The 13,125-nt window shown below is 44.0% G+C and overlaps 1 protein-coding gene across 4 annotated transcripts in view; it reads left to right on the top strand.

The window, feature by feature from the left end:
• The first annotated feature begins 1,058 nt into the window (after positions 1-1,058).
• SEC24B (SEC24 homolog B, COPII coat complex component) overlaps positions 1,059-13,125 on the top strand; it is a 667,989-nt gene continuing 655,922 nt past the window's right edge. For 3 of the 4 annotated variants that reach the window (XM_069241160.1, XM_069241150.1, XM_069241139.1), the window contains exons 1-2: positions 1,062-1,224; positions 5,238-5,942. In XM_069241160.1, the coding sequence (XP_069097261.1) occupies positions 1,152-1,224; positions 5,238-5,942 (778 nt within the window). In that variant the 5' untranslated portion in view covers positions 1,062-1,151. Of the gene's footprint in view, positions 1,225-5,237; positions 5,943-13,125 lie in introns of all 4 variants that reach the window. The other variant, XM_069241169.1, reaches the window with a different exon arrangement.

Here is a 13,125-nt window from a genome sequence, read left to right as displayed (position 1 = left end):
CGACCTACTGTGGGAGATTTATCCCAAACCTGACTTCACTGACAGCCCCATTGCGAGAACTCACGAAGGCCTACTCTCTATGGGAATGGAATCAGACACAGGAAGCGGCATTTCGAGCAACTAAACAAGCACTGTCTTGCAGTGGCAGGTTTGAGACATGTTTACAGGGCTACTCATGTGAGTTGCACAATCAGTGCTGCAGGCCCACATGGTTTGAGACATGTTTACAGGGCTACTCATGTGGGTGGCACAATCAGTGCTGCAGGCCCACTAGATTGTTTAATTTACAGGCCCTGGCCACACATAGTGCATGTTACTAGGGACTTATTAGTAAATCAAATATGCCAATCACGGTTAAACCAATCACTCATACCATTTAGACAGAGAAAAACAGGTCAAAAGCCAAAAAGAGTGGAAACCCTGCAGAAAGGGCCATTTACAACAGTGTACATAAATGTTCTTCTGTAAAGTGATTGTGTTTCTATGAGGTGTAAAAAATCGCTATGATGCATCATAGTACTTCTTTTTTTAAAAAGCTTTCAACAATATAGAGCATGGCTGAAAACATTTTTAACAAACAATGCCTCGTGCAGATGAGACCAAGCGGCTGTTAATGCCCTGTTCTTCTTGCCTCTCAAATAACTTAGAATTTGGGCTATTAACGTCAAAGCTGTTACATGTAAAACAAATGCAGATTAATAATTTTGAAGAGACGTTGTCATATTTTTTAAATACATGCCAAGTCAGATTGGAGGCTCACGATTTTTAAAGCCAAAAAGTGACTGTCTCCCGCCTAAAATTTACTCTGGAAGTTAGTGAATGGAGAAAAATAAACTCCGCCGTTTTTTTTATACGTGTTTATTGCAGGATATATATGACAAATATTACCAATGCTGGGCTCGTGCAAGGGCTCGACCACTCCTATGGGCAGCGTAAGCCTTTTCTCCGCCAGCCGCGCTGTCCTGCGACCACAGAGGGCGCTGTCCGCATCATGCGCTCTCGCTGCGCATCTAGATGCCCCTCTATTTCACCTGCCCGCGCCACTCGTCGTTGCTCTCGCGGGATCTGAGAAATCTCGTGCTGGCTTTGCCGGCGTAGAGAGTGCTCTGCGGAGTTCGGTTCCGTTGGCGACACGGGACCGAGCAGCAGCAATGTCTGTCCCGCCGCAAACTCGGCTGCACGGACAGCCCGGGGCAGCTCAGAACCCCGAATACCGGAGCAACGGTGAGAGAGGGGGCGCTAAGACACTGAAAGACACACGTTGTAGTTTCTGACACTGACAGATGGACACAAAGGCACTGGCAGATGCACTGTGTTAAAGAATGACACACACAGCACCTAGTTTACTGGGCACTGACGGGGTAGGCGCAAGAAAAGCCAGGTCACTCCGGAACTGAAAGTCTTATTAGAAGATATGTTGACACTTGCCCTGTACTCTAGTTTCGACAGTAAAGAACACGAGAAGAATGACATACAATCCCCTCTGTGTAGCTGAATGAGTTTTTGGGATTGAAGTTGAGATGTCTTATTAAAAACTTTACCGTTTGGTGGAATTTTAGAACTTTTAGTCTACCCTTTCTCTGCTAAACAATCAATTACTCCAAAGCAAAATAAATGGACAAATTGTTTTCGCATTAGTTGTGTGTATGAGATTAGCAGTTAGGCACACGAGGACAGACCAGTAAACATATGTCATAAATGCATAACTAGCAAACAGAGCTAGATGCCAAGTCGATAGTATATCACATGTATTGCAACATTTATCTAGCAATTGCTATTTCTATGTAGGTTGCTGGAAGCTCTTGCCTACGTGGGCAGAAGGATACAACTTCTAGGTGTGTAGTTAGAATGGTGTTGTCTTTGTTTTTTGATCTTGTGTGGGAAGAGTTTTCATGTCGTGTATGAGATCCGTTGAGGTGTGGTTATGGTATTATGGGACACAGCACGTAGCAGTGTGCTGGATGATGAGTTGTGAGAGATAGGTACACACTTTATGGTTTTAAGTAAACTGGCTGGTTTGAGCTGCTCTACAGGTCCATTTATGGCATTTTGTATGGTCATAGTCAGCTTTGCTGGTTACGGCACTGGGTTGTCCATTCTGAGATATTTGGGTTAAAACTTATAGTCTTGAGCAGGTGTAGTTTGGAGGGAGGTATGACGGTGAGATCTGCAGGGTTGAACTTTGTTAATATCATCCCATATATGATTGTCATTGTGAGATGTCAAGAAGCGGTATAGTGTGTATTTTTTTGTGACCTGTGATCAGTGCTTAATTTATATAAAAAGAAAGTGCTAGTGTCCTTGTCAGAAGTCCACTACAGCCTACACCACCCATTGCCTCTGTCAGTGTCGCCCATGGTGGTAACAACACAATTCTGACTAATCAGAATATTGCAGGCCACCCAAAACTATGAGAATGGCCTGGGCAGCAGGTATTATCCATTTTCAATGAATATTGCATTTCCATGCAAATGCTGTTGCCTCCCTAAATTAGACAAGCAGTGCCGCCATGTGGTAGACTTTCATAAGTAATAGTGTTGATACTTAAGTGCTGGTGCTGAGCACTGGAAACCACCAGCTCATACTAAGCACTGGCAGTGATGGACTAAATGTCCTCCATTGACCAGCGGCATGTGTCAGATCTTTTCAATTATTCCATGCATGCCCAGGTGGTGAATGGTGGTTTATTACTGTGGACATGTAGGTATGTGAGTAAAACGGGGTCATTATTATTCAAGGCCTTTATTATGCAGCTTGTGTGAACTCCAGTCAAATGCCTGACCGCTGACTGTTATGTTATTAGTGTGAGCCAGACGGGTGATATTTAAATTAACATTACTCAGGCTAGACATAGGTCAGTTCTTCATAACGTACCTGACATAGACATTAGTGTGCTGGTTAAGCTGTTCCATATCTGTGGACTTTGGATTGTACTTGAAGGTGCAGTTATTAAGTTGGATTTCATCCCGTGGTTGGCAAAGCATAAAGTGGGAGGAGAACAGATGCTTAGTAATGGCAAACTAGATAGAATATTCTGTTAAGGGAACCAGGTGCCTTCTAGTGAGTAGAAAAGTGCCAGAATCATGGGCGGTTTGAGGGGAGCTAGCTGCTGTGACGGGAGACGATAAAGCAGTTGATTTTGACCAACTTATAATGATGAGTGGAGGGGCATTGTGTTAAGACGGAGGGGAGGCAGATGACCAGTAGTGAGGAGACAGAGCAGATTACATATCGTGAGGGGAACCAGTCAACCTGTAGTGATGAGACCAGGGGCAAAGTATACAGTGTGAGAGGATCCAGCTGACATGTTGTGCGGAGAAATATGTATGTGGTAGTTGTGTAGCAGGAGCTTAGTCAAATGGCAGCGGAGTGCGGGAGAAAGTCAAAGACAAGCTTACAATCAAGGAAAGATAGTTATAGCTGTGTTTAAGGGACAGAAATGTACTGCTACTGCATTGTGGTGGAGTTTTCTTTAAAGATATGTTTCTTCACGTCTTTCCTAAACCGGATCAGCTTGGGGTGGTCCTGAAGTTCTGATGGATACATAAAAGCCTGCTGCCTTGTTTTTTTCATTTTACACTTCTTACTCTCCAGGCTGATTGTGTTCTGGCTCTGGGTGTGCTTTGAGCGACTAAAGACGGTGAGCTTGTGTATGTAGTCCATTTGATATGTGTATTTTGGTAAACCACAGCATTTATTTTTATGCTATTCATTTCCTAGTATGTAGAAGGTTTTATAATATTTGAGGGTTGTTCTAATATATAGGGATCTGTTTGGTTCGGAGGGAAGTCTTGAGTCTATCAACTAAACGTATACAAGTTTGAACATTGGGTCTTGTGTTTTGGTTAGGATGTGCTTGTCAGTATTTCATAGTTTTACCAGAGGAAATGCACGTTTGTGTGTCTCACTATGAATGTAGTCCCCGTCCCAGCACTACTCCTGATTTCAGCCCTAGAGCCTTGCTTTTGTCACTCTCAATTTATCGGGCAATTTATTTATTAAATTTCTTGCAGCGCTTCTTTTACTAGGAGGTAATTTGCCTTGTTTCCATTGTCTTTATTTATCATTGTACCCCGCAAATTATTTGATTGTGATTATTGTGTTTAGTTTCAACCATGGAGGTCGCCTTTCATTTTTGTGGTGAGTGATTATCTAGTTTTCTTAAAGCGGGCTGCTTCAGCAACAAAGTGCCCACCGAACACTGTTTTAAAAAATCTTTTTATACCATTGCTTTTCTCGCTAGCACTGTAACATTTAATCTGAGGCCCAGTGTTTTCAGGCTACAGGGTCTTTTATTAAGCAAAAATTTACCTGCAAGACCTCCTATTTCCCTTGTCTGTTGGCCACCCCCATTTCAATATGCAAGTTAGTGGTCTGTGAGCGAACGCTCTTGTTTCACTTTTACCGCTGGAAACACAGCTTTACCAGATATGGTGTGCTTACTACTGTTGGCTGGAAAAAGGAACACTAATTGAAGGTCACATGCATGACACGTGGCCGCTTGTCAGCTATTCATTCATTGGTAGGTGTTGTTGGATGTGAGAGGATCTCATCCTTTCACTGTTTCATGTATGATAATAGTTTTTTTGTATTTATGTAGTGCTTACACAGTCTGAAGGTCGCTGCAGAGCACAAATCATATCACAAGCCTGCAGTTTTCTTCATGCACAGTTGTATTTATCCCTTTCAAATCACATCTCGGTAAGGAACATTGGTCAAAACCGGATAGAATATTAGTTCAACTTCATACTGGGATATATGTTTCTTCCACAGGGAATCTTTTTAGACGATCTGTGGCAAATGACGCATTTCCTAAGCACATGTGTACTTATAATTGTATATGTTTATAAATGATTTCTGCTTATGTGAGTACACAGCACACCAATATTTTCAGATTTGTGGGGACGAACACTAGAATTAGACAAGCAAAGGGGACTGAGCCTCTAAATTTGCAATGCCCGCAACCCACTCATAAAGTTCGGTAGAGACAATTGAAGCCCAAAAGACTATTTTTGTTATGACCCTTTAAACAGTAATAATCTTAATGAATTGCAAATATGTAAATATTAATAAATATACATGTCATCTGCCTCTACACCAAGTGGCAGTTTAGATGGAAATACATGTTTTTAAATGGTAAGAAGTTATAGAAGGCATGCATTGGTAGAGATTGTAATGGTGTCATGGCGTTTATTAAACATATAAAAGGTATCTAAATCTCATTTTCTTATTCTCAGGTCCAGAGCTGAATCCGATGCAGCCATCTTCTGGATATGGTTTCTACCCTCCTCACTATAGTGTTCCACCAGGAAATTATCCTGCAATTAACAATACAAAAACTCCTCTTCATGTAAATAATCTTTATGGAGCAGACTACTACTCTGCCAACTATTCTGGACCGTCCCAAAATGTTGTGACATCCGCTGTGCAACCACATGTATTAAGCGCTCACCAAATACCCTCTTCAATGCACAGCAGGTCGTTTCCACAACCTCATCCTATGGTGTACACGCATGGGACCAGCCAAGGCATTGCCTCCTATTCCACATCCTATGTGAATGCTTCAGTTTCACATCCATACCCTACACTTGCTGGACACATTAATAACTCAGCAAGACATCCTCCCGGATCTCAGGAATTCCCACTTCTTTCTGGCCCTTACACCACACCAGCTGCTACTAGTGACATGTACTCAAGTGTTTCCTATCCTTCGATGCCTGTTACTAATCAGTATGGACAGGTGCTCACTTCCCACAGCCTTCCACCTGTTGGACAGTTTACAGGTACAACATTATATGGACAAACAGGTACGGAATGCCCTCCTTCAAAGACTCCAACTGATTACAGTATTACAAGGCCAGCATTGGGACAACAGAATAAGGATAACATCCACCAAAAGCACCCATTGTTTCAGGAGCCACCTAACAACACGATCAGAACAGGTATTGTGCTTTACAGTTACATTGTCTTTCCATGAGAGTTTAAGTAGTGTTTCAGCACTGGTCATCAAAAGAAGCTTTTGACTTCTAGACGTTTCAGGTCTTAGAACTTTTGACTAATTCGGAGATGTGATGCTGCAGCAGGAAGGGAAATTGACAGTTTCCTGAGGCAGTTCTTATTTGCCATCTAAATCGGTGATCTTGTTATTGTAAGTGGTACTTTATGTTCCTCTGTCTCTGGGAATTATTAGTGATCTGGTGGTGTTTACTAATTTTCTCTCACTCTCTCTTCAACCATTCTCTCCCTTTCTAGTGCTGCCTGCATTAAAGGGATGTAATCACCTACCCCCACGCGGCTGACTGGATTGGCTAAGTGCCATTATTATACTGCAGTGGTTCCCAAACATTTTCGACCCATGGCTCCCTTGACCTATTGGCCCAGCTCCCCATTATGTTACTCTTGTTTGACAGGTGGCGGATGGAAGCCCAACCTTGGGAGTACTTCAGTTTTTCTGACTGAAAATAACAGGTGTTAAGCCATCTGTGTGTCCCTGCCTACTGTCTGTGTGTCCTTGCTTCCTATCTGTTTATTCATGCCTCTTGTTTGTGCCCTCTTGCCTCTAGGCTAAATGTTCTTGTATCTTGTCTGTGCCTTCATGCCTCTTGACTGTGTTCTTGCCTCCTTTTTGTGTCCTCAGGCCTCCCGTGTCCTTATTCCTCCTATCTATGTGTTCTTGTAGCTTGTCTGTGCCCTCAGGCCTCCGGTCTGTGCCCGCAAGCCTCCTGTCTATGCCCTCACTCATTTTATATGTGCTCTTATGACTCCTGTTTCAGCCTTCAATCCTCATGTGTGCACAATCACGCCTCATGTCCATGCAGACACACCTTGTCTATTCTGTCTATAAATCTTCTATCTGTTCTTCCTTGCGTAAGCAGACTGGGTGTGCTACTTCCAGTGACCAGATAAGAGGGCGACGAGATGAGTAGCCTGCCTCCCCACTTGCAAGGAACAGAACAATTTGAAGCTTGTATTCCTAAAATGCATGTGCAGTGCTGCAGTTGCACACAAACTGTCTTTAAAAAGTGCACATTGTTGTTGCAAAATATTCCAACTTGTGCCTGCAACAGCCCAGGTCCGAGGACCTCTGTTAGACCCCAGCATCAATTGCATTAGCACTAGTAGCCTGCAGATGTTTTTATTCCATCTAAAGCCTTAAACCTAAGGTTTCAAAATAAAACCTGTCTAATGTGCTTGCAAATGTACAGTAAGAAGGAACATTTCCCAAAAAATTGTCTCAGTAGAAGTTCTACTGTAATTTGATCTTTAACCCCTTCGCTGTCAGGCCTTTTCCCCTCCTGTGCCAAGCCTTTTGTTAAGGTGTTTGGGGTAGTTTGCGCTTAGGCCCTCATAACGTTTTTCCTCACAAGCTATCCACGCCAAATTTATGTTCTTTTTTTTCCCAACATCCTAGGGATTCTAAAGGTACCCAGAGTTTGTGGGTTGCCCTTGAGGAGACCAAGGAATTAGCCAAAATACAGCTAAAATTTGTTTTTGTTTTTTTGGAGGTGGGTAAAAGTGCTGCAGAAGAAAGCATGTGATTTTTTTCCCCCTGCAAATGGCATCAATAAAGGGGTTGTGTGCTAAAATCACCATCTTCCCAGCTTTTAGGACCTGACAGACTTGAATGAGAAAACCAAGTTTTTTAACACAGTTTTGGTACTTTACTGGGCATACCCCATTTTTACTATTTTTTGTGCTTTCAGCCTCCTTCCAGTTAATGACTGAAATGGGTGTCAAACCAATGGGTGGATCCCGGACAGCTAAACATTTCTGAAAAGTAGACAAAATTCTGAATTCAGCAAGGGGTCATTTGTGTAGCTCCTTCAAGGTTTTCCTACAGAAAGTCACAGCTGAAATAAAAAACTAAATTATTGAAATTGAATGAAAAAAACTGCCATTTCTGTGTACGTTTTCTTCTGTAACTTTTTCCAACTATGGCAGATTTTTAAAAGCAGTATACTGTTACGTCTGCTGGACTCTTCTGGTTGCTGGGATATATATGGCTTATAGGTTCATCAAGAACCCTAGGTACACAGAGCTAATAAATGAGCTGCATCTTCTAATGAGTTTTCATTGTATAAAGGGTATACAGCAATTTATTTGGTAAAATATAGAGAGTGAAAAATAGGCATCAACAAAATCTTTGTATTTCCAAAATAGGCACAAGGTAAGGTGTTGAGAAGCAGTGTTTATTTGCACATCTCTTAATTCAAGTGTCCACATGCTAGCATGTGAATTACAGGGCATTTCTCAAATGGACTTCTTTCTTGCACACTGTCTTACATTTGAAAGGAACTAATGTACAGAAAGACAATTGGCAATAACACTTGTTCTTCTATTCTGTGTTTCCTCCAAGTCTCCCCATAAAAATGGTACCTCACTTTGGTGAGTAGGCCTAGTGCCCACGACAGGAAAGGCCCCAAAATGCAACATGGATACCTCACATTTTTACATGGAAAACTGACGTGTTCTGTAGCAAGTGCCTATCTGGATTTTGGCCTCTAGCTCAGCCAGCACTTAGGGAAACCTACCAAACCTGTACAGTTTTGAAAAATAGACACCTAGGTGAACCTAGGATGGAGTAACTTGCGGGTGTGGGGCTCTCACCAGGTTCTGTTACCCAGAATCCTTTGTAAACCTCAAAATGTGGCAACAAAACACTTTTTCCTCACATTTCGGTGATGGAAAGTTCTGGAATCTTAGACGAGCCACAAACTTCCTTCCACCCAGCTTTCCCCAAAGTCTCCCGATATAAAAATGGTACCTCACTTGTGGGTAGCATAGTGCCTGTGACAGGAAATGCCCCAAAACACAATGTGAACACATCACATTTTTCTAATAAAAACTGACCTATTTTTTTTAAAGTCCCTAGGTGTGGATTTTGGTCTCTAGCTCAGCTATCACGTAGGGAAACCTACCAAACCTGTATGTATGTTTTAGAAAACTAGACACCTAGGGGAACCCAGGATGGGGTAACTTGTGGGGCTCTCACCAGGTTCTTTTACCCAGAATCCTTTGCAAACCTCAACATTTGCCAAAAAAAAAACACCTTTTCCTCACATTTCGGTGATGGAAAGTTCTGGAATCTGAGAGGAGCCACAAACTTCCTTCCACCCAGCATTCCCCCAAGTCTCCCGATTAAAAAATGGTACCTCACTTGTGTGGGTAGGCATAGTGCCTGCGACAGGAAAGGCACAAAAACACAATGTGAACACCTCACATTTTTCTAATAAAAACGGACCTGTTTTTTGCAAAGTGCCAAGCTGTGGATTTTGGCTGCTAGCTCAGCCGGCACCTTGGGAAACCTAGTAAACCTATACATTTTCTTAAACTATACACCTAGGGGAATCCAGGATACGGTGACTTGTGGGGCTCTCACTGGGTTTTGTTAACCCAGAATCTTTTTCGAATATTGAAATGTGGCTAAAAAACACTTTTTCCTCACATTTTGGTGCTGGAAAGTTCTGGAATCTGAGGGGAGCCACAAACGTCCTTCCACCGACCATTCCCCGACATCTCCTGATAAAAATGGTACCTCACTTGTGTGGGTAGGCCTAGTGCAAGTGACAGGGAAGGGTCCAAAGCACAACATGGACACATCAAAATTATCTATTACAGAAGTTCCTGTTTTTGCAAGGGGGCACCTGCGTTTTTGGACCTGGGCTCGGCAACCATCTAAAGAAACCTACCACACCCAGGCATTTCTGAAAACTAGACATCTGAGGGAGTCCAGGGAGGTGTGACTTGATGGATCCCCCAGTGATTTTGTATCCAAAATTTCTTGCAAACCTCAAATTTAGCTAAAATAAAATCACATTTCCTCACATTTTTGTGTGGGATCACCACACCGCCACAGATTTCCTACCATCCAACGTTCCCCTCAGTCTCCTGATAAAAATGATACCTCACTTGTGTAGGTGGGTTGAGTTCCTGTGACAGGGAAGAGCCAAAACCACATTGAAATTGAGGGGGAACCAAAGCAGCTCCAAAAGGGCAGTTTGAAAAAAAAGTTTTTAGGCTGACAAGTGGGGCAGACCTTTTATCGGTATAGATGTGACAATGCTGGGGAGTAGGGCTTTTGTAGATTCCTGCGTATTCCAGAAGGTTTCATCACAAAAATGTAGGGAAAATGCGTGATTTCAAGCAAAGTTGGAAGTTGGGAGGGCATTGTGGATAAGAAAACGGTGTGGGGTGCATGTGAATCACACCACCCTGGACTCACCCAGATGTTTAGTTTTCAGATGTGTCTAGGTCTAGTAGATTTGTCTAGGTGGCAGCGTCCCAAAATCCAAAGAGTGCAGCTGCTCACCATTCCAAGTGGGACGATGTTGGGAGTTAGCCAAGCTCTCTTGGCCCAAATGTAACATCAAAACCCAAAATAATCAAATGTCCTCTTGCTTGCCATTGGGATGAGATGCATTAGTTTGCGGGGGGCTGAAAGACTGTTATCCCCTTCATTTTGGGTGGTTGTCAGCCCCCTCCTCTCTATTTATTCTTCTATTCCCTGGCATTTAGTAGGCTTTCTACCCCCTCGGGACTGGATTGGGGGTAATTACTTCATCTGCCCACTGGTGGGCAGAATGACCCTGTCCCCATTTATTTGGGGGTGGTGGCATGGCCATAACCCCACCCTCTTTTTAAAAAAAACAACTTCTTCTCTGGTATCTATTGGGCTTCCTGCCACCCTTAGGGGCAGATGGGCTTTACAAAAAAATGCTGATCTGAGTAATACCCCCCGCCCCCATGGGGAGCGACCCTTGCCCAAAGGGCCCCCCCAAAAAAACAAATCACACACACACTGATCCCTGGTGCCTAAGTGGTTTCTGCCCCCCTTGGGGGCAGATGGGCATTATAAAAATAGGGTGATCTGCCCCCCCCCCCCCGGTGCAGAAATAGTCAACAGTAATGTGCCCCCATGGGGAGCGACCCTTGTCTAAGGGGTCGCTCACCCAAACAAAACACATACACAACAATCCCTGGGGGCAGAGGGGCCTAATTAAAGTAGGCCGATCTGCCCCCAAGGGGGGCAGAAATGGCCTAAAATAATATTGCTTCCCTCCTGTAAAACAAAATAAATAATTATCCCTGGTGTCTAGAGGTCGTCCCCCCGCCGGGTGGCAGATGGGCCTAATTAAAATGGTCCGATCTGCCATAAGGGGGCAGAAATGGGCGTAAAAAAAATTGCCCCCCCGCCCAAGGGGCGGCTCCACTTATTCCTACGCAAACAAAAATAATGTCCCTTGTGTCTAGTGCGCATTCCTGCAGCACGATCGCTATGCAATCGTGCTGCAGGAATGCTCAAAGAGACATGAAAGGAAAGGAAAAGCCTTTACTTTTCATGCCTCTGTGAAGCGCCCCTGTCCCCTGCTGAGTTTCTTCTCGGATGTGCTGGAAGCTATGCTTCCAGCGCGTCAGAAGTGACCCCTGATGAGGTCGGCGCATGATCTTATGCTGACGTCATCAGATGCCGTCGGGAGGGGTCGGGTGGCAGTGGAAATAATTCTGCTACCATCCCTGCCCGGGGGTGTGGATGGGAAGCCCAAGCGCTCCCCCGTTGGGCTGGGTGCAGGACGTAATTGTTACATCCGTGACACAGGAGCGCCGTGCCACCGGACGTAACCATTTTGTCCACGGCATCCAAGGGGTTAAAGCCAGCAGTGTTTTGGAAAATAGGGGCAGCCTATTGTGCCGATAAATACACGATCTGCTACTAAATTTCCGAATAAATCCTTGGAGCAGTTCCCCTCACCTTGTAAGATGTTTTAGCACTAGAAACTTTTGACGAACATGAACAATCCAATATTTTGAATAATGCAACATATTTTAAGTTCCTACGCTAGTTATTCCCCACCTATTTCCTGGGACCTCATCCCTACTTTAGGGGCTCAGGTGGTGGAAAGCTTGTGTGTGTGTCCAGAACTGATTGGTAGGCTCTACACAAAATTGATAGATAAATTGCTTATTTATTTTTCTTGAATTTTGGTGATATTTTTTCATTCATGGTCCTTTCATTGGGATTTGAGTAAGGGCATGCTGAGGGACAAGCTCTGCATCTTGCCTCCATGGAGCTGTATATATTTTGGTGAACCTGGCTCCCATGGGACCCCACAAAAACATCTGTCTTCTCCCTACTTGGGGCCTCAACAGCCTGACAAGTAGGAGCACCTCGCTGAGACAGCAAAGGGGCAGATCCATGAAAGGCTGACATGTTCAATTACCATGGTCTAACAGCAAGACTTAAGATGGGAACCTGCAAGTTCCACCCTCTCCTAGTCGTGCCACTGGTGAAAAAAAAGGTTGGTTCCTTAGGACTGCAACCCACCACCAAACAAATACGATTGAGGGAGGCTGTGCTGTTAAACCCATGCACATATAGAGAGCCTCTCTATTGTGTACCGAAGTCTCACTGACCGCTTTAAGATCCAGGATGCTGTCCTTAGCTTCCTGCAACAGTGCGACGAACTTGGTAGTGAGCAACCCCAGGCTTTTCTTGTGGCAGCCAGAGGCCGCACTCTGAGGCAGCACTCTGAGGCAGCAGCCATAATCTGCATTCACCTCCCTAGCCGTCCTGCGTTGCAGCCTCCTTCAGTGCGAGTCGTGCACGGTAGGCCCGTGAGGAGCAGTAGAGACAATATGGGAACCCTGGCTAAGCTTCTATAGAGGAAGTGACGTTACAGCTGCTCACAGTTGCCAGAATAACAGGTTTGTTGCCTCTTGTTCAGTATGAAAGCTGCTGTGCTACTAACAAGTGGTTTGCAGACTCTGTGCTTGGTTTGCGGTGCCCCTGGCTAGTTTTGACGGCGCACAAGGGTGCAGTGGCGCACAGTTTGGGAACCACTGTTATACTGTAATGTAGTATTTCGCTTGGCCTTCAGGCACTGCAGTGATATTGTCTGATAATGTGCTCCACAGTTATTGACCCAAAACCTTGACCTGAATAATTAAATATTTGTAATTCTCATTTGTGATGAATAGGCAGTGTGACACCTAGTTTGTTACCTTACCCATTCACTCTATGCAGTTGTGTCAAGGGGAAGGTTTACAGAGTCTTGTGAAATGCTATTTGTTCTGTTAGGTTTGTGAGGAGTTCCATGTTTTATCTTGTGGAATGGAAATTTGCATGGT

This window comes from Pleurodeles waltl, chromosome 1_2 (assembly GCF_031143425.1).
Source record: "Pleurodeles waltl isolate 20211129_DDA chromosome 1_2, aPleWal1.hap1.20221129, whole genome shotgun sequence".
NCBI classification, from domain to species: Eukaryota; Metazoa; Chordata; class Amphibia; order Caudata; family Salamandridae; genus Pleurodeles; species Pleurodeles waltl.
Note: the sequence above shows the minus strand (reverse complement) of the source record. Positions and strands in the feature narration are given on the sequence as shown.